The sequence below is a fragment of the Cervus elaphus genome, chromosome X, assembly GCF_910594005.1.
Source record: "Cervus elaphus chromosome X, mCerEla1.1, whole genome shotgun sequence".
Taxonomy (NCBI): domain Eukaryota; kingdom Metazoa; phylum Chordata; class Mammalia; order Artiodactyla; family Cervidae; genus Cervus; species Cervus elaphus.
The window spans coordinates 160,198,672-160,226,072 of NC_057848.1; the positions used below are offsets into that span (position 1 = coordinate 160,198,672).

Sequence of the window (27,401 nt, forward strand, 5' to 3'; positions counted from 1 at the left end):
TAGACCGGACAGCCGCGCGCGTCACAGAGGTGCACTCAAGAGAGCGCAGGCGCGCCAGGCCTGGCAACAGCCGCTTCCGGGTCACGTGGCCCGGCTTCCGGTCCGGACCACCCCCTCTCGGTAGAGACGCAGCCAATCAGATTCCTCGGACTTCGCGGTCACCTGAGCTGCCTCCGGAGCCGTTGGCAACAGCCGAGCTGCATCCAGCGAACCGCCCAGCCCGCCCCTCCGCTCGCCGCAGCCCCGGCTCCTCCCTCGTCCGGCCCCCGGGGCGGGGTCTGTCGGCTCGCCCTCCCCTCTCAGCCTAAGCCTTCCCTCCGCGAACCGGGTCCCCTCCCCACAGCAAAACGGCTTCTCTTCCTCAGCTCAGCGACAGGGGCTTCCCCTCAGTCGCCGCCGCCGACGCTGCCGCCGCCGCCGCCGGCCGAGACCCGCCGCACCCGCGGCCCGCGGCCGCCGTAAGTCCCGGGAGGCGAGCGGGGACACCGGGATCGGGGAGTGGGGAGGGAGGGTCGGGCGAGCCCCCCGCCGCCCCACGAGCGTCCGGACGACCCCACCCCGCGCCCGCCCGCCCGGCCCGCCACTGGGGCACCGCGCCCCGAAACTCACTTCTCTTTGCGTCCGCGCCCCTCTCCACGCGGCGCCGCGTCCCGGGCTGCTGGGGCCAGTTTCGGACGCTGCAGCGGGTCCGCGGCACCTGTGGTTTGGGAATCGCCTCAAGTTTTGCGGGGCATTTGCGGGCGGGGTCGGCGGCCGGGGGCGGCGGAGACGGAGGACTCTTGGCGCCCCCTGCGCGGCGGCGGTTGCCATTGTCTTCCCCGCTCCTTGCCTGTCACCTCACCCGGGCTCGATCGGTCAGTGATGGAGTGCGGCCCCGTGGGGCGGCGGGCAGGCAACGGCCACTGGCCCCGAGCCCGCTCCGCGGCCGAGCCCATTGTTTTTAATTCCAATCTCCGGTAATTGAGGCGCCTTGTGATTTGAAGCAAAATCGGAGCGTTGGTTTTTAACTAGAGGGAAGGAATACTTATGCCTTGCGACCAGGCATCATCCCATGTTAACATATAATTTATTTTAAAGAGCATAAATTATTTATTCACATCATATAAAGTGATGGTGGGGAGAGATGGAGGACCTTGCTATAGACTCCCTTGAGTCCTTGAGTTTCAAAAGCAAATCCCCAGTACTGGTCTCCAAGATCCTGGAATACGGGTCTATTCTTTTCCAAGTTCTGCTAACGGGTTTGCGTGAAACATTGTCCAGTTGATGCGTTACTTGCTATCCCCTTGTAATGCCACTGTCTTAACAGGACTTCTGTGTGAGGCACTTTGACATCACCAGTATTGTTCGTTTATTTCGTGCCAGTGATGCGTTTTAAGTGTGGTGTTAACAGCTAGTTTTAACTTTATTAAAGTTAAATTGTCGCATCGTAAATTTCTAAATACCTTATTGATGCCCGTTTGGATTATTACAAAAGGCGGCAATGATTTCTTGGCGAAATTTAGCGCCCATTTTATTCAGATGGATGGTGTAAATTCCCCCACCCCATGTTCAAATTCAGTATGGTGTGGGTAATACCAAGAGTCAGGCTGAATCCTACTTGCAGAAACTAGTACTGAAACTTGGAATAGTTAAAAGAAAAGAAAAAAATCTGAATTCTACCTTTAAATTACCTTTGTAGAAACAATGCTTTCTGTTTGCATTTGGGGAGACCGATTGAATTTCAAGGTTTCCTTAAAAATTAAAACATGTAGACTAATCATCATTTGCAGATTCTAAATAAATGTATACAAAATAGTTTGTGTGAAATACACTAGAATTCAGCATCCACTCCATCTGTAGATCCTATGTTTTTAAATCGTTTTAAATTAAGTATTTTGTATAATGTCTGAATGTTTGTAGCTCTTAGCTTGGCTTTTTAAAGGTTTATATTCTCTTTGGTAAAGTTATATTAACTCACTTTATTGTGTGTATGTTTATGTTGGAATTTTTTAAATGAGATGTGAATTTTTAAAATCAGGCTTTTATTAAGAAAAATGTGTGTTTATGGGATTTTTTTGGTTTATATTTTAGTTCTTTTGTTTTGCTTAAAATACGTAAACATAAACTGAAGACAGCATTCCAAGTTACAGCAGTCTGTCTACAAGTAATTCAGTTTGGCACTAGAACAGCTTGTTCTGTGTAGGGTGAAAAATAGTAGGTCTGTTTATTTCAAATGCATCTAAACCAGTTGATGTCAACAGTTCTCTTTTGATCCATATACATTCCTATAGCACAGATACACAATAGTTTCTTAAATTGCAAGAATTATCTTTCTTTTTCATCAGAATTTTCACCTCACCTGTTTTTGTCCTCCCCCTCTCCTGCAAACTTAAATGGAACAGGGTAAGGTGGGAGAATTTGCATCTGGTGGAAAGATCTTTCTACAAGAATTTCCTGCTATTTTAGCTAGCATAGAAATATTGATGGCTACTCATCATTTGTTAGCTAAATGCCCCGTTCCTCAAAGCTTCTCTTTGCCACGTGTCATCTTAATCTTAACTTTATTGAATCAAAGTATTGCCTGTAATCTTGGTTCTGTTTATCTTAACAGATGCAGTTTATGTTGCTTTTTAGTCGTCAGGGAAAGCTTCGACTGCAGAAATGGTATGTCCCATTATCAGACAAAGAGAAGAAAAAGATCACAAGAGAACTTGTTCAAACCGTTTTAGCACGGAAACCTAAAATGTGCAGCTTTCTTGAATGGCGAGATCTGAAGATTGTTTACAAAAGGTATCATTTTTATTTATTAGAAAGGTGAAACAGAATCAGATATTAGATCATTTATAATGTGGAAATTGCAGACTTTCGAGAGATGACATTTATAAATAATGATTACTAAAGATATAAATGAAATAGTCTTAAGGTAAAGCTTTGTACTTTTAAGATAACTACTGTTTCGGTGAAATGATAAAATCATGGGACTCTTTTCTTTTAATTTCATTTAAAATTATGTAACTAAAGGCATAAATGATACTTCATGCTTAATCATCTTTTTAGGAAAACTGAAAGAATTCATTTCTTTGCAGGGGAAAATAAAATCAGTATTTTAAATTGTGTGAGTAATTCTCTGAATTTAGATAAGCATTTACCTCCCCCTCCCTTCTCCCCACAAATCTGTAATGACTGGTATTTGACATGCCTTTTAATCTGACTTTCAGGATCTCTTCCTCATGTATAAACTCCTTGGATACGTACACCATTTTAGTCATAGATGTTTAAAAATCGGATATATACAGGATTTGTTCGTTACTGCTTATTAATTTGAAGTACACTTGTTGCTGTGATGGAGGTGTGATTAGATCTGGTAGATAGATAATTTGCCCAGAACAGATTTTTAAAATTTTGATGTTGTAAAATGACTCATAGATAGGCATTGAACACTAAGCTTTTAAATGATGCTATACATCTTTCTTAATATCTGAAACTTTTTGATACCTTAAACTTCTCAAGATTGTTCTAATCGGATTAAAAGAAATATAACTGCTTTGTTTCTTCACTATTTCTGTTCCCTTACAAATAACTTACCGAATTTAAGATAAAAATGTTCATGCATATAAAAATTCTCTTCTGTGGGGGATGTGAGGGAACTAACTATGGATTGCAAGGAGGGTCAAAGAGAATTCTGGGTTTTATCTCAGTTTTCATTTATTCCACTCTACTATGGATGGGGTTGTGGGCAAGATGGCAGAGAAAGACATGAAGATTAGAGAACATCTAGAATTTTTAAAATAACATGGACGACTTTACAATTTTTAAAATACCATAGACTCCTCTTTACAATAGAATGAATTTAGTCATCTTTGGGTGATTTTGGATCTAGTGTTTGGTGTAGTATTTGTTGAGAAAAATCATAAAAATACCATTTTAGAGGTGGAAGATGTTTTAGAGTAATCTAGTCAAGTGATTTTTTTTTTTTTTTAAAGAAACTTTTTGCCCCAGGGATAAAACCTTAAACAAGTGGAAGTGGAGGTGCTTGTGTGACTGTATCTCTACTCACTTGGCTTCCACCCTCTGTGTAGGGCTCCTGAGTTTGAAAACCAATACTGTGGTCAAAACTGAGTTTTATTTTAAAAAATGAGAATTTGGGAGAAGTGACTTGTCCAGGGTCAGTTGCTTATGACTGCCATAGGGGCCAGAACTCAAATCTTAAACCTGGAGGCAAGGGTTTTAAGCTGGGATGAGAAGGAAATTTGCATTTCTTTAGGGATCCTGTAGTTGGAAAACGGGTGAGGGGAGGGCTGAGACTGGAACCTGAGGGATCTATTAGGATATGGAGTCCTGAATGAAGATTTCTGCTGTGGGCTCAGCAGGTGGAAGAGTTGTTCCTGAGGTAAGTTTGGTAAGACTTGGTCATTGCTAGAAGCAGGGAGGGCAGTGAAAGAGAGGGAGGACTGGGGTGATTCCACATTTCTGGTTCAGCTGATGAGGTAAGTGGCGAGGTAGAAAGTTGACTTTGAGGAGCCTGTGTGACTTCCATTTGGAGATGCCTAGTTTTTTCAGGGTGGGCATAGGCATGGACATCTGGGGGAAAATGAGGCATAAAGGGTTAGTTAGATCACCAGCATTTAAGCGGCACACAGAGGGTAAGTTTTAGGGTCAGTCACCTTAGGAAAGGGGAGAGAGTTCAAAACTAAGGTCACCAGTGCCAAATGTTGCATGAAGGTCAACTAAAGTGAAGAATCTATTAGATTTTACAGTGAGCATTTCACAAAATGCCCTTTGTTGGAACATTTTGTTGGAATAGTAGAGACAGCTCTTGAAAAAACGGGACAAAGTGTGAAGAGGTGGAGACAATAAAAAAGCAGGTGTAGACTATTGGGGGGGAAGGGGGGAGGGGGAAGCTTTGCTATGAGGGACAGAAGAGGTGATAACCACCCATAGACAGGAGTGGAGAGACAGGGTTAAAAAATGGCATGAGAGACTTAAGCTTATTTCTAGGTAGGGAAAGGAGTCCCCCGTGTGGAGGAGGAAAATACTAGCAAGGGAATCAGTCCAGGGAATCAAGATTCTTGGAGCTGAAGGAGATGGCCTGTCCATCAAGAGGAAAGAAGCACTAGTTGGTACTCTGCATAGCATTCAGCCCATCCATCTTGGGACACTGCTTTTTCTGTTATTAAAACCTGTAAAATGTAGTCTCACCTGACTCTGGTATTTACATCAAACTCCTATAAATAAAGATGCACTTTAAAATACCAGCTTTACTAAGATGAAATTCACATACAAAAGTTAGACCCCATTTCATACTAGAAACTTTTCTAGTGCCTTAAGGACATTTTTTTGGTAGATATGAACACATGATTATTTTTTCCCTAGTCCAGCTGGAAGAGAAGACCTTTTAAGTAAAAGAATTACCACTTAGCTACTGAGAAATTCTGAACTAGCATTTTTTGCTGTTCATATCACCAAGTGATCTTTCTGTTTGCCTTCCTCAAGTTGTCTCATCCACATTCTTTATCCCTGAGCCTTTCTTACAGTTGCCCATCTTGGGGAGGGAGAGGTGAGAGAGTGGAGTAAGGTTAATATAACTGAAAAAATAGACTGAAAATCTGGGGACTTGAGTTCAATTCCTTTGTGCCATTAGTTTTGTGACTTTGAACAGGTCATTTTGCCTTTGTTTCTTCATCTCTAAAATAAATACTCTTGAAGATCCTGTGAAGACAGAAAACACTATGCTTTTTTGATTCCTATTTTGTGCAGCATGTTACAGGATTAAAGTCTGTAAAAAATATACACCTACCAATTACGAGCTTCAGAATGTGTTAAGAGTACTGTATTGATTTTCTTCACTAACAAAAGAATTTTTAATGACATACCAGTAGAATATTGAGAACAGTTTGGTTACATTCATCCACAGTCAGCTGATATTTAGCTGACTGGGGAGAAGTCATGTGTTATGAATATAAGAATAGGCACTTTCAGATGTTCTCTGAGTGCCAGTAATTAGAGTAAGCCTTAATCTACTCTGCTAAAAATAACCAAACATACCTTCTTTCTTACTAGTCTATTATTAATTTTACTTCAGATTTAGACTTACAAATATGCACTGAGAGAACAAAATGAATTCATTATTGAATTTTTTTTAAATCACTTGGTTCTAAAAATAAGGACTACTCTTCAGGTTCTCTTGGTAATCTTTTACTAAATCAGTGTAACAATTTTTCTTTCCCTCCTCAAAGCAGGTGAAATATTGCTTTGAATATGTTTTAATTTTTACCAGTTGCAGGATTACTTTATTTAATATAGTTTTGGACTATAGTTTTTAATATAAAACTTGGGCTCTGGAGTCAGGTTACTGTTCCTGAAGACGGTTACTCAGTTAAGCCCAAGTCTCCTGTAAATGCGAGTAATAATGGTATCTCTCTGAAAGTTTTTTTTGTGAGGATTAAAATGGTAAATTATGCCAAGGCTTTAGGTAACATTTAGTGCCTTAGTCACAGTGAGGACTCAATGAATGTTAACCTGTTTCTGTTTCTTCCTTAAACTTTTTGGAAAGAGGTGCCTTCTTATGATCCTAATAACTAGATGTTCACCTACAATGAAGAATTCATTTAATTTGATATTAAAGTAATATTTCTGAATGATTCCTACAATCTAGGACCTTTGACTACTGTTTAAATGTTATTTATTTGTAAGTAAAAGGCAGTTCTGTGGTTAAGGAGCAAGAGTGGTATAAGCATTAGATTGCTTAACAGTAGCATTGAAGAAATCTTGAAATTAAAAGTAAAAGAAATTTTACCCGACATTGCCTACTAGTGAATTGTTTCTAGTGTAATTTATTTAGCACTGTGTTCATATCAGCCAGTAGTGTCTGTTTTTTATTTACCATTTTTAATGTCTTTCCCTTTAATCTTTAGTTTTATTACTTCAGAGAATCTTATGTGTCATTTGTATCAGTTTTCCAGATTTACAATTCTATTTGAGCAGAATTGGGTTAAGGAGGATGGAAGGTTGGGTTGGAATATCTCATTGCCTTTTAAAGCAATAAACAGAATAGTGCTGGGAAAGAGAGGGAGCACTTTGTTAGTAAAGTTGGAGGTGGTGCATGTTATGCCCTTTATGATAATAAATGAATGTGCTTGAATGCCTTCCTGAAGACTGCAGGAGACCGACCATTTAAAATAACACCGTGAATGTAGAAATCAGATAGAGTGGACATGGCAACTAGTGTACCTGTGTGACAGGGGAGTCACTATGGTAGGTGGGAAAAGGCCTGGAGTTAAGGTCTCAAGATCAGATTTCTGGTCCCAGTACAACCACTTGGCAGGCCTTGTACTTTTGGGCCTCTTTTTTCTTCTGTAACCAAGGATGATGGTGTTTACTATTGAAAAGCTCAAATAAGATGAAACGTTTTTTGATAATATTGAAATTAATAGTGTTATGAAAATACTAGTTATTCTCAGACTGAAGAGCAGAAATTCATTGGATTTCAAAACTGAGGTTGTGTGTGTGTGTTTGTGCATTATTTTACATTAATGCTATGAGCAGTGATTACCCATTGTGTTTCCTAAAAATTGCTTAAATGCGCCTCAGTGAAAATTATAATGGCACCTGAGACTTATTTGGAATGTCTTAGGTTTTCATTTTGTTCCTTTTCAAAAGCTTCAAACACATTTAAACCATTTGAAAATACTTTTAATCCTCCTTAAAGGACTTGGTTAGGTCATCCTTTGTTATGCCTCAAGGTTTTGTGTTAATAAGTTTTGGCTTCCTTGGGTCAAGTATAACCTAGTCCCATGTACTAGAATTCTTATTTGGAGAATATGAGTTTTCCAACCTTATTCCTTCTTCAAGGGTAAATAGCCTGAACTTCAACAAGGAAAACTTGGAAAATTTGAGGACATGTCTTAGTTTTCCCTGTTCTCTTTCTCTAACTTCTGTGATTACTTGCAACTTGTTTTTTTTCTGAAGGCTTATTTTCCACAATCCTATATACCTCCTTTAAAAATAATTCTATGCTGTCAGGAGTCAAGATAGTAGTTACCTTTGGGGATGGGAGGCTGTGACTTGGAGAGGACAGAAGAGGGGCTTCAGAGGTTCAGTAATAATTCTGTTTGTGGTCCAAGTGCTGGTACCACAGGTAGGTTCACGTTGAAAACTCATCAAGCTGTACATTTATGACTTGAGGTCTTCTCTGTGTGTATATTACATTTTAGTAAAACATTCCAGAACATTGACTTCACGTTGACAGTATCTTCAATAAATCCTTCAGTTGGAGAGTTTATTTTCTTCCCTGTTTACTCGTGGTTTGAAATAGTCACACAGTATATTTTGTTTTAAGTAAACTTCAGAACAACATGTGTCAGCTATGTTTTAGAATATTCCTACAAAAGGAGCCTGAATGAAGGAAGAGCAAAATAAATAACTATTTCTAGATAGTGTGATTTTTTTTTTTTTGCTTTCCTGTACTTTTCAGAATTTCTTTTTTGTACATTTATTATTTTATAGTCTAGGAGAAAAACAACTTGCTGTTGTAAAGAGGAAATAAATTGTATAGGCACAAGGTCTTTCACAATAGGATATGAAAGTGTATTTTAGAAAATACATGATTATAGGGTAAATTTTTTTCTGCATCTGTTTTTTGTTGCAGATATGCCAGTCTGTATTTTTGCTGTGCTATTGAGGACCAGGACAATGAACTAATTACCCTGGAAATAATTCATCGTTATGTGGAATTACTTGACAAGTATTTTGGCAGTGTGAGTAGTATTTTGTTTTAGGAAATTGAACTTGATAATATATATTTTTTAACCTTTTCTGTAACAAGTTTATTATTTGTCTTGAGAATTCTATTTGACAGTAACCTCAAGAGAGGGAAGGAATGACTATTTTTTGTCAGTGCAAGTCAGAATTGCCTAGTCAGTTAACTGCCAGAATTGCTTGACCCGACAGACCTACTCATTTAATTATGCTGGTGAGAATGAGGTTTAAAATAGTGAAATAGAAGGGAGTCCAGCTGTAAAGATTAATATACTGGAAGTACTTAGTATAGAATTTAGATTTGGTTAGCAGTTGTAATCATATTACCCAGAAATATGTAAATATTTCAAAAGACCAGTCTTTATGAGTAGAAAATCATTATTAAGTTGCCCATGTTAGGAGCTTGCAGAGTCTGGTCTTCTTAGCTTGAAGGCATTGTGTGTTATCAAGTACTTGAGACTTGAAAATTAAGCTGACTAAATCAATGATGCTTAGTTAGCAGGATTGCCATTTTTAGATATAATTAAGATTAATTCACTCCTGTCAGATTTTATTGACTACCTGATAGTAGATAAATATCTTCTGCTTTCTTCAGGTTTTATTTATTTATTTTTGCTTTTCAGGTGTGTGAACTTGATATCATTTTTAATTTTGAGAAGGCTTATTTTATTTTGGATGAGTTTCTTTTGGGAGGAGAAGTTCAGGAAACATCCAAGAAGAATGTCCTTAAAGCAATTGAGCAGGCTGATCTACTGCAGGAGGTAAGCTACTCAGAGTTCTCTTAACTAGACACTAGCATGTTGTGCTCTTGCTAGGGAAGTCTCAGTCATCTTCCCTCATTCTTACAGTTTCAGAAATTACTCTGAAGCATGCTTGGCATGTAGTGTCCATGTGCAGTTTATTGATTGGCATATGTGTCAGTCACATCAACTCAGTTATCTGTGGATGTATTGTTTACTTTGGAGATGGTCTGGAGATGGCCCATTTTTGGACCCAAAACACCAAAGTCCAAACATTTAGAGGGACAGACTTCTTTAAGATGGGAAAAGAAGTAGTAATTTGAGAACTCTGTGTCCATTATTCTGAATTACTTAAGATAACCCTTTATCTCCTTAGTGTCTACAATGAGGAGTTGACTGTGAGATTATGGCATTTTCATTCCAAGTTGGTTCATGTTTTCATCTCATGCCCATTAAGTGCAAATGTAGCCAAGCAAATGATAGTGTTTTATTACACTTTTTGTAGAATCCTCTAGTTTCTTGTTAGCAAAACTAACTGAAAAGTATTTCTACTTCTCTTTGCTTTTCTTAAATACAAACCATGTTTTGTCAAACAGCTACGTTCTTGTCTTGCCTTGATATCACAAGAACCATTGATAAAACCCCCTTCCTTTCTAATTTCCACAGTTGTCTTGGGTTAAATGTATATTTGATGCTTCTGTACCTTCAATTTCTGAAGCTAAAAATTCATAGACAAGGCTACCTTTTCTGAAAAACTTAATGATACATTAATTCAGGTACCTAGTTGAATTATGCTTTAGTCATAATTGAAGTTTAATCAAATAGAAAATTTATAGCAAGAGGAGGAATTAGTCAATATTAAAAAATGTTACTTGTTTTCATTACAGTACTTATCTTTTATATTATTGAAGGAGGTTTTAAATCAGAGTAAATCTTTTTTCTTCATTATAATTTATTAACTGTTGGCCTCATTCGGGCTTCTCACTCAGGAGCTGTCAGTAATCCCTCTGCATCAGTCACTGACTTAGGTCAGTTGTGGGGATTGTTTGAAGCTGGGATGACAACATCTATAACATACATAAATTAAACATTAGACAGCGATTTTTTACATTTAATGATACTGAGTTGCCAAAACAGGGGTTAAGGTGCCTGCAGAAGTGAAATATTTTGTTGACAGCCCTAATACCATCTGCTGCTCACTAGTGAAATGAACACAGCCCCTTTTCTGTGTGTGTGGTTTACTATGGTTTTTTATTAATTGACTGCATACTTGTCTTTGGGAGTTTTTTTTCTTTAAATGTAGGTGTGCTGACTACACACTCACATTTTACTGTTATAAAATTGGGTTAAAGTTAGCACCTCCTTATTTTGCTGGTTGCTAACCAGACTTTTCTGAAAATTAGGTCAAAACAAGGGTCATAATGGGAATTTTTCATATTTGTTTCTTCATTTGATCACTTTTATATTTCATTATTATGGAACTATATTCTGTTGTATCAGATCCTGGTATTTTCTCTAGTTTTTTTATAATTTCCTAATTAATTACATTTGCCTTAAAACATTTCTAAAGTTGTTGAAGTTAAGCTTTTATTTTTAATATGTTTTTTCTGGAGAATAATAATTAGGGCATTGATACCTTCTTGTGTTTGGGTTTTTTAAACTTTACTGGGAAATCGCTATAGACTTTACAGTATGACAGATATGCTGAATTTACTTTATAGCATGTATTGAATAATGTACTAGAGGATCAGAAAGTTATTACATGTATATGTTTGTGAATGTGTGTGTGTGTGTCCCCTACAAAAGTATTTTAATAAGAAGTCTCCTTTTTTGAAGTAGTATTTTTATCTCTCTAAGTGGGAAAAGTAGGAATGGAGAGAGAAGCATGGGATGTCCATAGTTCCATGCAAAATTCTCCTTACCCTATCTTCACCTAGTTTAAAAAAAAAAAGTTGACTACTGTTAATTACAGTTCCTTGTCTTTAGAAGAGACAAGGCCCTGTTTCTCTTCTGTGACTACCTTTACATTGTTTTGTACATAAACCAAATTGATAACTATATTAAGACATTTTCTATTCAATGGACCAAGTGAACCATTTTTCTTAATTTCCCCATGCAAGCAAGTCTTGAGGAGACAGAAAGTGGCTGGTCCATTCTGAATTTACAGTGATGTTAAGGCCTTAATGAAACCAAGCTAAAGTCTCTATAGGGCAGTTAAGCTTCAGGTTATTCTGTTCAATTTAACAGTTTAACTTGTTTATTCATGTTATTCACCAACAACATATTGTCACAGGAAATCCAGGATGATAAGATGTTTGTTTCCTAAAATAGAGTCATTTATATGTTGATACATGATACAAGTTTACATCTCTGGGCGAGTATTTGAATCTTATGTTCACCAAATAGATGATAGAATACGATGAGAAAAAACATTCCAAACTGCTAAAATGATTTGTCTGGACACTGTGTTAACAAAAAGGAACTTCAATGATAGCCAATGCTTATTGAGCACCTAGATGTGAGGCATCCTATGCTAATCATCAGGATTCCCTGAAAAAGGGTCCTGAGAGCCTTTTAACCAACGGAGAAGTAGAGGCTCAGTGAAGTTCCAGTGACTGGTCCTAGGTAGCAGTTGGCAAAACCAGGATTCTAAACCCAGGTCTGCTAGACTTCAGAACTGTATGAAATCTTAACCACTGTGCTCTGTCTGCCCCAACTCCCATTCATGTATTTTCTTGGTATGTATATTTTAAACATTCTGTTTTGGATACCAAGTTTCAAAGTTCCAAGTACCATTACTGTTTGTCTCAGTAATATAGTAAAGAAATTCCTTATTCTCCTGGAGGTTTTTCTATATTGAACAAAGTAGATTTTCTAAGACTGATGCCATCCTTTACTTCTTAGACTGGAAATTTTGTCCAGTTTATCAGTAGTTGGAATTCATTAATCGGATATATAGATATACATTAGTATTTTTCAAGTCATTTCTTGTTGGGTTTATCAGAATGTCTAGATCTATAGTAGCTTTTTTGGTCTTATAATTTAGGGTATAATATTCACTTAGTTTATGTCATGAAATGATTTTGCTTCCAAAATTGTACATATAGCTGTAAAGACAGTTATCTAAATGCAGTCTTAAATTTGTTGAAGTCCAAATTTATTTTAATTTAGTTTATATATATCATGATTTTTTTTTTTCCTCTTTGGTGTCAGGTCTTTTACTTGAATCAATTGTTCTGAACCCCAAAGATGACTGAATTATATTGAAAATATCTGCTGGCTTAAAGATATATGCAAACCACAAAATAATTTTGGTTTTAATCCTTTTTTAATTTGTGAAATAATACATTTCTATCTTTATGAATTTTTATTTTCAGAAATATTTCTTTAAAATGTCTCTTTTACTCAGTTTGTGTAAACGTCATGTAGTTTGTTTAGGTAGTCCTTCATTTCATAGGCAAATAGGGTAGACATCAGTGGATACAGTAGATTTTCTATTAGCATTTTACAGTAGTAATGAGAACATAAAATTAATGTGTATTTGAATCATAATTACTAAAATATGACATTGTGCTTAAAAAATAAAGATATCTTCCTTATTTTACTTAATTACTTAGTAAAGAAGGGTTCAGTTTTAATATTTCTAGACTGAACTCTGTGTTTCTTTCGTTTGGTATTCTAGTGTATGACTCCTTAATTAGATTTAGGGGTAAAGCCCAGAAAAATTGGTCCATTATCCAATTTTTAATGTTTGACCATTGGAATTTAAAACATATTTTCTTAACATGCCACTAATACTTAACTTGATTTTAAATTATTAAAGTGCAACATGCTGAGATTGCTAAATTGACTTTTTATTTTTTTTGCAATACTTGGAACATTTTCCCCAGCACCAAATACCTATTTTAAGCTAGATTAGATTTTTTTTGGAGGTAGGGCATGGGGGAGTGATACAGTTGGGGTTTATTTTATAAACATTACATATAATGACAAAGGAAATAATAGAGTGCATATTCTTTGTGAAGTCAGGCACTTACCAGTTTTTCTCTGCTCCTTAATTTTATAGAGCCAGAATGAAGAATGGGGAGGTTTGTCTGAGGATATCTTATGATAAAGAGCAGTCTAAGGCTTTAGTCCCTTTGACCCCCAACTTATTTATTGGTAACTACTAAATTTACCATTTTTGTGGCATGGATAAGACGGGGTGTTATGCAAAAACTGTTGCACGTGAAATGATTTCAAGTCCTTGCTTGATCTGTGAAGATCAAATAGTTAAATACTGGGCATTGGGCTTTAACCCTCAGCGGTAGATGCATGATGGTGTTGATCAGCGCTTTGAGATGTGTCAACCTTTTTTTTTTTTATACTAACAGCATCATTTTCAAATTTGTGGGGATTTTCCTTTTGAGCTTTGTTTGCTGTTGGTATTATTTCTCACTAAAGTAATCTGACAAATGAAAAAAAGTGAGGTACCAAAAGCAAGCATAACACTCATGAATTTGCTTCTACTTCAAGGTGGTCCACCTTATAAACAGGTTTATTGGATTTACAGTTGTTAATTTGCCTCATCTAGAAAGTGGTGCTCTATGGAGAATTAGTGCTGCTAAAATTGATTTGTTTCAGTGCTGGGGCTGCATGATATATCTTAGTACTATAGAACATCTTTGTGGAAGTAGTAATTAATAAATCTGTTGGACTGCATAAAAATGGAAAGGTAAGAATCTTAGGTGACAAAGGGATTTCTTTAAACATGGATCTTTTGTAAATTAAAAGTATTTTAAATAAGTAAGTACTTATAAGTTTTTTAAATTAAAATCTTGCTAATTAAGAATATTAAGGCATTGGGTAGTTAAACTCAAGAATATCTTACATTGTTTTAAAAAACAGATGCTTTCAAATATATACAGTAATATAACAGCAAAAAGTATTTTGATAAAAATCCTCTTAAGATTGGTTTTAATAAGACAAACTCCTATAATTCCTTTGTAATTACCACTGTTTATATTAAAACCTTTAAGCCTAAACCTTCTTCTTTTCAGTTGGGTTAAAAATTAACAAGGCTATGTAGTCCTTTATACCGGCATATTTTAATTTTTTATATGTAAACTTGATTGGGTTCTACTAGAACAGATTCTGGATAAGTGAGGTTTAGTTACATTAATGCTTCAAATGGAAAATACAGAAGGGTAGATACAGAGAAAACAGAAGGTGAAACAAATCTTGCCTTTCACTTTGCATTTAATAAGAAACAATTTGGCCAATGCCCTTGGTCACTGGTTTTCAGGTTGTAATCATTCGCTCTATGTCTTTTGAGCTCTTTTTCCTTTGCTTTTCAGAATTTCAAGAATTTCCTCCTTACTCTTTCATTTTAATTCATTTTGAGCCAACTCTTGCTACTCTGGTCTATTTGTAATAGCAAAAGTTGGAATAACTTAAAATATTCAGTAACTGTAAATCTGATTTTCCGAAGTATTTGATAAGAAGCCACAGTAATACCATACTTTTTTATATCATAATAGTTACATATACATGAACCAAAAAATTTTTTGGTTAAATTATATATACTTGCTCATATTTCTTGTTTTACAGTCTCATGTTGTCTGTTCTATTCTTTTTTTTCCAATGCTGATCCTGATCTACTAAGTTGATTGCATGAGCCCTAGGATTGAGACCTGCACAGGGACCTGCAAAGAACATATTCCTAGGTGTTGGTGATGGTTTTGTTTATTTATGTATTTATTTTTTAAAATTAAAGTAAGTTGACATGATTTAAAAAAAAAAAAGTACTTTCTGAAAAATTTCAGTGTTTGAGTTCTTTTTTTACACTCCTGAGCCATTGTTTTTTTTTTTTTTTCTTTTATTGCTTTTTCTGTTGTCTTTTTTAAAATAAAAATTCCCACTATAGGAAGATTAACAAATACAAGCAAGGACACTAGAACATGATCTTACCCACCAACCAGAGACAATTAGATTAATTCTGGTTCTCAACTGGAGTTGAGAGTAGGGTAATTGTGCCTCCTCAGGGGACACTGGGCAAAGTCTGGACATGTTTTTTTTGTTACTACTAGCCACTACTAGCCATGAGGTACCACTGGCATCTAGTAGGTGAAGATCAAAGATGCTGTTAAATATCTAACAATGCCTAGAACAGCCCTCTCAGAGTAAGAAATTATCCAGCCTCAAGTGTCAATGGTGCCGAGGTCCAGAAACCCTGGTTTAGTTTAACACCATGTAATATATAAAGATTTCATTTACAGATTCCATTTACATTTATGGACTGCTACATATTTTCGATATAATTTATAGTGCAGATTACAAATGACTAGCCAAAAATGAATCAAAAGTATAAGGGAAAAAAACCCTAAAAATTGTGAAGAGAGGGATACATGTGCTCAAGAACATGTAAATGGCTATAAAAATCACCTCTGTGATTCACCAAAATTACTTTTACTTGATCAAAAATAACTTTTGATATAACAGAGATAACCCACAGCACTACGGGATGTCACTGTATAATTTCCTCAACAACTAAATCTGTTAACATTTATTAAGGTTATTTAATTTTTGTCTGGAAACAAAATTGAGCATATCCTGCAGGCAGTTAGAACACTTGAACTTGCTGCTGATTTCCCTATCCACCTTAGGGATTTGATAATTCCTAATGAGAGGAATAGTTTAAATGACCAGAATTTACATATATAATATAGACTTACATTGTACGTACCTACTTTTTTGTTGTTTTTCTTTTATGCCCTATTAGCCTTATAGAATTTACTTAGTAAAGATATTTAGAGTTTGAATATTTGAAATTCAGTGATTCCAAGAAATCGTTTATATTTTAAAAACCTTAGTTAAATTTAGGGCATTTCAAGTTATGATCCAAATGGAAGACCAAGACAAATACAATTACCCTAAGATATACTTAAAACTGTTTATTTACAGTCTAAAGTTGTATTTACTAAGTTAATTATTCTGCTTCTTTATTTTTATTTTTTTGGTTTGTTTCTTAGATTGGCAAAGAATTGTTTCCTCCTTATGACCACTTAAATTTGTATTCCATTTTGGAGGATTAGTTTAGTGGTATCTATTAACAGTTAAATGTGTACACTTTTTGCCCCATTAGTTATACTTGAAGGAATTTTATCCAACAGAAATATACAAATGCACTAAGACACATGCTGAACCATTGGAACCTAATCAAATGTCCATCAATGAGAAATAGGTTAAAATTACAGTACACCATATATGAAACCGTTGCTGCTGCTGCTGCTCAGTCACTTCAGTCATGTCCGACTCTGTGCGACCCCATAGACTGCAACCCACCAGGCTCCCCTGTCCCTGGGATTCTCCAGGCAAGAACACGAGTGGGTTGCCATTTCCCTCTCCAATGCATGAAAGTAAAAAGTGAAAGTGAAGTTGCTCAGTCGTGTCTGACTCTTAGCAATCCCATGGACTGCAGCCTGCCAGGCTCCTCTGTTCATGGGAGTTTCCAGGCAAGAATACTGGAGTGGGTTGCCATTGCCTTCTAGCTATAAAAAAAAAGATCAATTTCTATGTAATGATATGGAAAGATACTCAAGGTTTATCAAGTAAGAAAAGATCTAGGAATAGGACATTAAAAGTATTACCTCTGACAATATTTGAGGTTCCCCCCTCCTGTTTTAAAACATGTATTTTAAGTATAATTATTTTTAATTTATAATTTTTTCTTAAATGACATAATGCTGCTGTGTGAATGGAAGACTAATTTGTGTTACTCCTTTAGGTGAAACTAGAGTAGAATTGGCTAAAAAGAAAGTTTCAGCAGGTAAAGTGAAGCACTGATGTTCTCTTGGTCATTTTAACCATCTGGAGCAACCATATTGCTCTTGCCACATTGCTAACTTTAACGTAAAAAAAAAAATCACTCAACTCTCCTAGTGCTTCAAAAGTGCTTGTGAAATAAGACACCATGAGCCCTGTCACCTAAAAGATACCTCATAAAGTGCTTTCATTTTTTCTCTTTTTATTCATTGCTAAAAAGAGATCTTCATGAGTTTGGATACTCGGAGGCCCTTTCGTCTTTAGCTCAAGGAATAGGGTTCCAGAGTTAAGAGTAAGGACTTTGCCACAGTATTCAATAAAAAGTACCACTGTATTCTAGAACATGAAGGACTAAGGATACTACTTTATAGTGCATGGAATAAGTGAAGCCCCTTTAAGAAAAACTGGAGTATAGCAGTAACTTCAAATTATACTTGTTTATATATATATTTTTAGGGCTTCCCTGGTGACTCAGTGGTAAAGAATCCACCTGCTAATGCAGGAGACACGGGTTCAATCCCTGGGTTGGAAAAATACCCTGGAGAAGGATATGGTACCCCACTCCAGTATTGCCTGGAGAAGCCCATGGACAGAGGAGCCCGGCGGGCTACAGTCCATAGGGTCTCAAAAGGTCGACACAAACCTGCGTGCATATATATATATGCATATATAATTATATATGCATTTATATATATAATATATATATTATTAAATGTATGTAATTTTCTCTTTGATTACCTTGCATACCAGAAAGAAAAATCAGGATACTAGGTTTTCCGTTTTGGATCCATACCACTAGTTTATTTAAGCACTTCTTGTCCCAACAAGACTTAAGCCTTTAGATCATTTTACTTTTGAGTCAGCCTAGTATAGTGAATATCTGGGAATTTTTAAGGTAATGGGGTTTGTTTTAGGAACATAGGTGGTTTTGAGAACAGGTGTAACTTAATTCCTGTCTGCTGTGTTTGTTGTCCTACACTTCCCGCTACATCTGGTCCTTTTTGAGGGGATTGAGAAAAGATTATTCTTAGGATGGAGGAGAGTTGAACGAGCATGTATACTAAGGAAAAGAGCAAATGCAGAGAGCGATGAAAAACAGGAGTAGAATAATGGAAAAAGTATATTGGGAGGGTGAATAGGAATGGAATCAGAAGCATTGGTTTGAGTAAGATGAGTCTTCTCCCTCTGTTTTGAGTTTAATGGGTTTAATGAGTTTAATGGGCCATAGATTTCTTTTTTTTCCTCATGAGTTGGATGAGTTGAGAAACTGTATCTAGAGGAGAGCTGCTGGGACTGAGGAGAAAGAAGGGGCTTGAAATGTTGAAGGTTTGGCATAGACTTAATGGGGAAGAAGTCAGCGATTTGCCCAGATTAAAGGCCCATTTCAGATTGAAAATAGTAAATATCTAATCTTTATTCCAAAAATAGGTCTCCAAGTAATGTGTACTAAGGGCAACTTGTGGTTTATATTTATTTGTGTAATTCACTGGATTAAAAGTTTTATTTTCCTTTTGGTCTTTATTCCCACACAGTCTATATCACTGACATTTCAGTGTATTAAACTCAGTTTGCTAGGTCATAGAAGACAGTAGGTCTAGTTCTGCAGAGGACTCTCACCCTCCCTCATTCTTAATTAATATAATTATTCCATGACTCATAAAATGTTCTGGTGGTGTGAAGGCCCAGAATACTGGAGTTATATTTAATCCACTATAATGTTTTCCTTGTATATAAGAGAAAAAATAAATTATGGGCATATCTATCATTTAACTAAAAATCAACCTTAAATGTTAAATGGTCATTAAGGCATTTATTTATAGCATAACCTTTTCTGCTTCTGTCAGTTTAAAATGGGAAAGTATTTGAAACATGTTATAACAACTTAAAAGTGTTGAAAGAATACATTTGTTTTTGTGGATTTTAGAGTTTTCTGATGTTTTTCAGGGTATTCTTTGAAGAGTATTCTTCACAATTAATTGGATGCTAATTTCTTGTTTAAGTACAGTAATATAAAAAAAAGTACAGTAATATGAATCATTGCTATAAAGAATAATTTGGCTTTATCAACTCTTCTTTCCTGGTAGTGGTTTAGTTTAGTTGTTCAGTTGTGTCCAACTCTTTGTGACCTCATGGACAGCAGTTCTTTCCTAAAGGGTAGTAAAAGGTCTGTTAGAAATGCCCCAGGCAGGCACAGTTGAGAATTGCTCCTATAGAATTGTTCCTTTTCTTTCATGGTTGTCTCCTCTAGTGAGGAACGGCTGTGTACTTGACCCTGTTTGGGAAACTACCTTTTTGTTTTCTTTTTTTTCTCCTTTACTAAATTTTTCTTACAATTGTTGGTTTTCACATGGTGTGATATAAAATTAAGAGACAAAAAGATGAAAAGCTATAATATAAAGGCTCAAATATTGGTATTATTTAGGTGAAAATTTATTTGATAGACTTAAATTTTTCTTGTTCTCTCACCAGAAAACAGAGAATATGTTTTACAGCAAGAGTTTGGGTGTAAGAAAAAACATACTAGAATATGTGCTGGAGTACTGACATGCATCAAAATGTAATAGGATATATAAATTCAGTTTGTAATGACAATCTTGTCAAGTTTGTTACTTACACTTTAGCATTACGTGAAAAGTTTAATTACATTAAATCCTAAGAGATAGTCCCACCTATTTAACTGATGATACTTTCATAGGAAATTTTGCTCTGATAATGATTCATCATTGGGGCTTATAATTTATTGTTTTACACAGAGAATATTGAAATAGGTTCAGAGTTCATTGACCAAAAAAGTATTAATACCATTGATACAGAAATAGAATTCCCTCATGAAAATGAAGCACTTGGGGGTTCAATTTATTATTGTTATTATTTTAGCTTTCTGCTTTATTTCACAATGTTCTGAGTGGGAGAAAAAAAGCAATTATATCTTTAAACTGTTTAGGGATTATATGAAGATTAAAATTTTACTGGCTTTTTTCTTCAAATACTTTTGTATTTAATGGTTATTATATAAGGTATCTGTTACATATTTTATTGGAACAGTTTATATTGACTTTGTAGTGTAACAGTTCAAAGTGCCAAGTTGAATAAATAGTAAATTGAAGATATCTTAAAAGCAGTCAAGCAATTTTAAACTTTTTTGTCACAAGCCTTTTGGCTCAGGGTATAATTGCTTTGAGAGTCTGATGATCCATGGGCCTCCTTTTCAGGAAAATCTGTATCTAATTTTGCCCCTAGTTTGAGGGAGTTTGGAGTCCCTAGATATTCATCTCTTCTGTGCACTCTAGGGTCAGTTTAAAACCACTTCAGGTTACCTTGTTGATGTGAAAAACATCCTTTTAGATACATTTAGAGGCATAGACATTTAACAAATCTGTTTGGTGAATTCTTTAAAATCTGTATTCAGGATTATTTTAAAAGTAATACCCTTAGTCACAAAGGCATAGTCTTTGGAATTTTCTTTTTTTTCTTGGTAAGCTAAGCGAATGATTAAAAACCTCTATTGCTACTAAATGGGTAACTACTTTTCCACTCTTTTCTTGGGAAAGATTTTCCTTTAGAATCTGTAAAAGTTCATGGTCATTCTAGAATGTAATGATTTTCATTAAGGGATTAAATTCCTTTGCTTCATGTAGTAAAATCCTGATGAACCTGAACACTGGTGGGAGGGAGTCTTCTAACTGGATTTTGAGTTAACTCAGATGACTTATACTGAAAAATCTTTTCAGTATATTTTTAGTAAATACAGTGCTTTTGGATTTTGTAGGACATAGGTCATCATTTTGGTTATCATTATATACAGTAAAGTTATAAAAGATGAATATGAATTCCTGGGCATTGTTTAGAAGTTAAATATTCATCCATGAACCAAAATTCTGAAAACAAATTCTAAGTTTCAGTTAAGTTTTCTTTGCTGTGTGCTAAACATTCTAGAAATCTTATTGTGTCTGTGTCAGTTTGTATACTGTGTGTAAGAATATATGCATTTCTTTTGTAGCCACGTCATGAATATTTTAATGTCCCTGTGTACTAAATGACCACTCATCGTGTATGCAGAATTTCACAGAGGAAATAGAGAGCTGATATGCTTATGAAAGAAAATATCCTCAGCTTGGTGACTGATTACCTTGTGTAATAATAGAACATTTTAGAACCGTTACCTTTGTAATAATTTTCCTGTTCTCATCCTCTTTTCTGTTTTATTTTCATTCTGTGTGTGATCTTGATACAGCTTTTCCTGCTTGCAACTGGTTTAATTTCTTCTTGAAAAATATGATCTATGATCATTTTGAGTGATGTTTCATTTCAGACACCTACATGTCATCATTTGTGAACCATCTGTGATTAATCTTGTAAGAGAATAGCTAGCAATCATTAAATATTTACCAAAGAAAATAGAGCTGAAATGCTAGGTCACAATTAGCAGTGCCACAACGTAGCATGGTTTGATCTTCAAATGTTGGCAGGATGGGACTATACTTAGGGTAATTATAGTATATATGAGGAAACATTTTTAATGTATCACATAAAAGTGTATTTGGCAATAATACAAGAAAGTAAAATCTGCACTAATATAATATTTAAGGTAAAACATTCACAATTTCTAAAATATTTGTAATGCCACATTTATTGACTCATATTTGTGCTATACAATATCAAACAATCCCTCTAAGAACTATCAGAAAGCTATGTCAGAAAAGTCTCTTCTGCAATATCTATTGTTTAAAAGTAATCCTTTCAAAGTATTAATATAGGGTTTATTTTATATAGTTAAGATTCTAATATTGTTTAAATACTATTTTACTAGTTATATATTCAAGTCTGCATTTAGATACTTAATGATTTGTTAAATATGGTTTTATATTTCTGATATTAAAACCTTTAATATTGATCATTGTGTTTTAATAAAACATGCAGTGTATATTATTATAAAGAGGAAATTACCAAATAATTCATTGTTAATGTTTAGAGAGTTTAAAGCGCAAGTTAAGTAAGCTATCATTAAACAAGTTCAAAAGATGCTCAGAGTGGTTTACCACTGAAAGAAGACCTGTGAAAATGTGTATTAGTCAGGGATGCAGATCAGTTGTTTCCATTCTTCCATTCTTGCTATACTACATGACATTTGAAGCACCTGGATGGGCTATCAAATGAGAAATTAGCATTATACATTGATAGCATTGGGAAACATTGGTCTTTCATTTCCATTTTTTTCCTCCCTGCAACATGGTATTCATCTGGTTTTAATGCTGCATAAATATGCATTGTCTCATGCCTGTTTGCTTTGGATGCTGTATGCCCAGCTGTAACAAGATGTTGCTTTTGTTATTTGTATACAGCTGCTTGCTTTAAACTAGTAGATTCTGAAATAGCTTTCCTTGCATGTCTAAAATAAAAATATTGCATGTACTTTGTCTGACGTGAATGACTTTTTTCTTCTCCATCCTTTTGACAAGTAATATATTTCATATTTTAATTTTTCAGGTAATTTTTTAAAATTATGGTTTAAATGTAGCAAAATTTACTAGTTTAACCATTTTTAAGTGTACAGTTTAGTAGGTTCAGTATATTCACATTGTTGCACAACAGATCTCTAGTTTTTCATCTTGCAAAACTGAAACTGTATCCATTAGAAACAACTATTCCCCATTTCCCCTCATCTCAGCCATTGGTAACCACCTTTCTACTTTGTTTCTATGAATTTGACTAATTTACATAATAGTTTTTTCTAGATGGTTTTGAGTACAATTTCAGTGTGAACATGTGAAAATTAGTTTTATACTACAATTGATTAAAGAACTAACTGACTATTTGTATAAGTCTCAGTGGAAGAAAATGTATAAATGATTCTTTGAAATTAGGCCTTTTAGAAAAGACAGATATTTTTAAATAATGCATATTTGAGAAGCAATGTGGTTCTCTTCAAGAAATGCTATCTATATAAGATTGCAGCCAGTGAGCACATAAGGGGAAATCTAACCAGCTTCAACGAGTAGGATGAGGGGGCACATTTACATGGATAAGTTAAGAATCTTAACTCTATAGAATTCAATGTAGGCACCCTGTAATACATTAAAGGTTGTATGACATCTTAAAAAATTACTTAACATTAAGAGAAAATGATTATTTTAAAAGTCCCCCTTATTTAATATGTGATTCATGAAAACTCTGAGACCATACAAATAGAACAGTATAAGAAACCCTTATGTACACATCACTCATCTCCAACAACCATCAACAACTCAATGTTGTTTCATAAATCACCACCCTACCGTGCCTTTTTTGCCTGAGTATTTTACAGCAAGCCCTAGACATCCTATCATTTCATCTTATATACTTCAGTATGTGTCTCTAAGAGATAAGCACAGCCCCCCAAATTAACAGTAATTCCTAAAATCTTATTCTTGATTGTTTTTTTCCTAATTGTCTGGAAAATGCATTTTTATAATAGAGCTAGATTCCAAACAAGTCTCACACTGTATCTGATCTCTTTAAGCCTCTGTTAATCTTTAATAACTCTGCTTTTACCCTCCCTTGCCTTTTTTTTTTTTTTTTTGGTTAAACTGAGTCTCCTATATGGTGGAATTTCCTCCATTCTGTATTTGGCAGATTATAATGGTGATGTTTAACTTGTTTTCTTATCCTCCATATATATTTAGATCTGTAGCCTGGTTAGGTTGAGGTTCAATTCAGAGGTGGGGAGGGGGGGCAAGAATACTTCATAAAAAATAGCCTTTTTTCACCAAAGCGACTTTTACCCATTTTTCCTTAATGCACAAACATACTAAAAGGTCATTATATGAACTTTGTATATAGAGTTGGTTTATAGTAAGGCTAAATACCTTTATTTAGATTTCAGTTGTGTCATGTATCAGCTAACATATTTTGAGCACTTTCTGTGAATCAGGCACTAAGCCTTCTCTCTCTCAATCTCTACAAATGAAGGTAAGTGCTATGATCGTTGTTTTCCAAATAAGGAAACAGACCAGAGAGTTTAAATAATTAATTTGAGATTATTCCATGTAGTGCTTTATATACAATTAAATCTAATGTATGGATTTATGGTTTAATTAATTTTTCTTCTCCTTGTTTTGTGCTGTACCACAATTAGGATGCAAAAGTAAGTCATTTGGGTACAAAAAATTGTTTTCCTCTGTTAAAATCTAGTATGCCTTTTAATTACAAACTTGTTGCTACTAATATCTGAAATTTGACCCAGTTGGTCCTTTTATTTTGTGCTGTACAAAACTGGACACTTTGGAAAATTTTTAATTTTTTTATAGTATGCTTGCTTTGGGTAGTCTTCCTTTGGCGTTTACAGATGAGTATTGGTTGTTACATAGAACAAAAGGCACTTCTGTCTCAGGTGTCAGAGCGTTCTTTCTGTATGTTGCTTCCATTGAAGCCATTGGTTGCTCTGGGGAGGTCTGGAAGGTAAATTTCTGCAGAAAGGAATAAATACGTGTGACTCAAAAAAACAGCAAGGAAAATAAAAATATGTGAAGAATGGGGAGAACTCAGGGGGTTTCCCTGGTCTTTATTTAGGGGAGGTTTTGAATTTTTACAGTAAGACAACTTACCTTTTCTGTAGAAACTGCAAGTGGCTCAGTTGTGTCTGACTCTTTGTGACCCCATGGACTATACATATACAGTCCATGGAATTCTCCAGGCCAGAATACTGGAGTGGATAGCCTTTCCCTTCTCCAGGGGATCTTCCCAACCCAGGGATCGAACCTAGGTCTCCCGCATTACAGGTGGATTCTTTACCAGCTGAGCCACCAGGGAAGCCCAAGAATACTCGAGTGGGTAGCCTATCCCTTTTCCAGCAGATCTTCCCGACCCAGGAATTGAACCAGGGTCTCCTGCATTGCAGGCGGATTCTTTACCAACTGAGCTATCAGGGAAGCCTTTCTGTAGAAAGGTCGATGTCAATAATTTCCTTAAATGCCAGTGGGTTTGACAGCTTTTTGTATTACAGCAATGGAGCACAGCACAATTGGTAGGTAATCAGTAGGTATTTAATGCATGCTGAAAAAATCTTCCTGTGGTCTCTGGTGTTTGGGACACAAGTTGCTAAATAAGCACTGGCTCTCCATGGAAGTGCCCAGACTGTTGAACTGCTTGTGTTCAGCTTCTCTGAAACTTGCATGCGCTTCCGTGTCGATTTCACATTCTCAAGCCTCCCCAGATCTGCTTACCAGAGTCTCACATTTTCCCTCCACAGGAAGCTGAAACCCCACGTAGTGTTCTTGAAGAAATTGGACTGACATAACTCTCCTCCCCTGTTGATGACTTCCTGTGGCATTTCACACACTGTAGATGGTCACTGCCTTCATGTCCATGTTAGCTAATGGTGTAAGATGATGTCTTGTCAGTATTACTATTCTGCTAAGCTGCTTCATTCAGGCCTACACAATTTCTTTTTATAAGGGAACTTTGGTTAATCAAGTGATAACAAGGGACTTAAATATGAATTAGAATGAATGCAGGAAAAAAAAGGTACTTTTTCTGGCTATTTTGAAGTTTATAGGTCTGTTTCTCTTGAATAGGTTATTATCATTACTTTTGATTATGTGTATCTATGAGTATGACACAATTAGGCAATATACATTTATTATTCTCTTTGGCAAAAAAATCATGTGAAAGAAACCTGGTTTTATGAAACCAAAGACTACTGCATTTCAGTATATATGCGAATAAAGGGATTGACATGTCACATATCAAATGAATGAAAATTTCACTGTATGTTGAAACTTAAATTATACCAAAGACCCTTATTAGAAAGTAAACACCTTAAAACAAAGGGAATACACAAAAAACTAATGGAATGATGCTGTTTTACACTAAAAATTATTTCATAAGCATTCCAAACCTGGGACGAGGAACAGAGATCAGCTGTTTCATAATAGTAAACATGCTATTTTTAAGGCCAAGCAACATTTGACTCCTGACATAAATTTTTTTGTGGTCATAATCATTTAGTCACTTAGTTGGATTGTTTTTGATGTCTCCCAAATAAAATGAAAATGTTGACTTACCAGGGATTCTTAATAACAGTATCTTATGGAAAATGTGTTGCTTTTTTCACAAAGTGTTGCATAAGTCATTGTTTAAAGCACGAATATTCCTTCTGGGGTGCTTGTTACAGCCAAGTTTATTTTACTCCCCTATTGCTTCCCTCCACTTAGAAGTACAGCAAACTTTAGGGTGGCTTCCTTCCCTTCCATGGCACTGCCTAGTTATTGGAAGTCCTAAATATAAAAACAGACACCACCTCTCATGAAAGTGTGAGTTGAATGAAGTAAAATGGCATTAGTGGGCGCTATATTTTTTAAGGATATAGTTGTTTCAATGTCACTTTTATACATACTTCTACGTATATAAGCGTCTTCACAGTTTACACTTTTCATTTGTATCTGCTGGGCTGGATTAAGCTTTGTTGTGATTGTGACCAATATTCAGGCCACGTGAGCCCTGTCTTACCATATTGCCAATTAGTTGTAATAAATGTTCAACGTACACAACTGTAGTGTGTTTTTATCTTTTTCCAAAAGTCTGTCAAACTATGAAGAGCTGCTAAAGGAAGAATTTTTTCAAAAAATTTTCAAGTAAGTTGTTGAAAATTCACCTCTGTTTGAATGTGGTGGTGGTTAAAAGCACACACAAGATAAATGGTGGAAGATTTACGGAGTCTTCATGTACTTCAAGTCCATTAAAAAATAATGTGGAGTCCATGCTACTGAGAGCTTATCTACACACTTATTTTCAATCAATAAATGCCGCTTTTAAAACCTTGATGCAGTTGATTTTTCTCTTTCTGAATGAGCAATTCAAATCACCCCAGGTAATCAAAGGTGTCCTAACTCAACTGGAGTCCACCTACAAACTGGAGGTACTAGCACACTTGCTGAGATGGATGGGTATAAACAAATTACTGCATAGTATAAGTACCAAAGCAAACCTTTGATTATCTTGATAATTAATGGGCTGCCTATTCACTACAGATAGGAAATGTTACATAAAAATAATGTGGAGTTTTTTTTAAAGTATACTCTAATTTCTGGAATAAAATATCTTTATAGGAAAATAATCAAAAGGATATTTAAGAAGGAGGAAACT

At 35.6% G+C, this 27,401-nt stretch overlaps 1 protein-coding gene across 7 annotated transcripts; it reads left to right on the forward strand.

Annotated features, from left to right (window-relative positions):
• Positions 1-138: 138 nt before the first annotated feature.
• AP1S2 (adaptor related protein complex 1 subunit sigma 2) lies at positions 139-27,079 on the forward strand. Of its 7 annotated transcripts, XR_006339848.1 has the most exons (7): positions 282-458; positions 2,591-2,769; positions 8,627-8,735; positions 9,360-9,497; positions 13,543-13,637; positions 24,394-24,402; positions 25,507-25,615. XR_006339848.1 is itself a non-coding variant. In XM_043896095.1 (6 exons), the coding sequence occupies exons 2-6, from the start codon at positions 2,591-2,593 to the stop codon at positions 25,552-25,554; spliced, it is 483 nt and encodes a 160-aa protein (XP_043752030.1). In that variant the 5' UTR covers positions 139-458; the 3' UTR covers positions 25,555-27,079. The 7 variants fall into 7 exon arrangements, 4 of the variants coding, with proteins under 4 accessions (XP_043752030.1, XP_043752032.1, XP_043752033.1 ...); XM_043896095.1 differs by lacking the exon at positions 13,543-13,637 and having other exon boundaries at positions 139-458; positions 25,507-27,079; XR_006339847.1 differs by lacking the exon at positions 24,394-24,402 and having other exon boundaries at positions 25,507-25,643.
• The last annotated feature ends 322 nt before the right edge of the window (positions 27,080-27,401 follow it).

Bases quoted from the DNA above. Each gene is read 5' to 3' on its own strand.
- AP1S2 (XM_043896095.1), top strand. From the start codon at position 2,591: ATGCAGTTTATGTTGCTTTTTAGTCGTCAGGGAAAGCTTCGACTGCAG. The intron at 2,770-8,626 runs GTATCATTTTTA...TTTTTGTTGCAG, and splicing joins CTGAAGATTGTTTACAAAAG to ATATGCCAGTCTGTATTTTT. The intron at 8,736-9,359 runs GTGAGTAGTATT...TTTGCTTTTCAG, and splicing joins TTGACAAGTATTTTGGCAGT to GTGTGTGAACTTGATATCAT.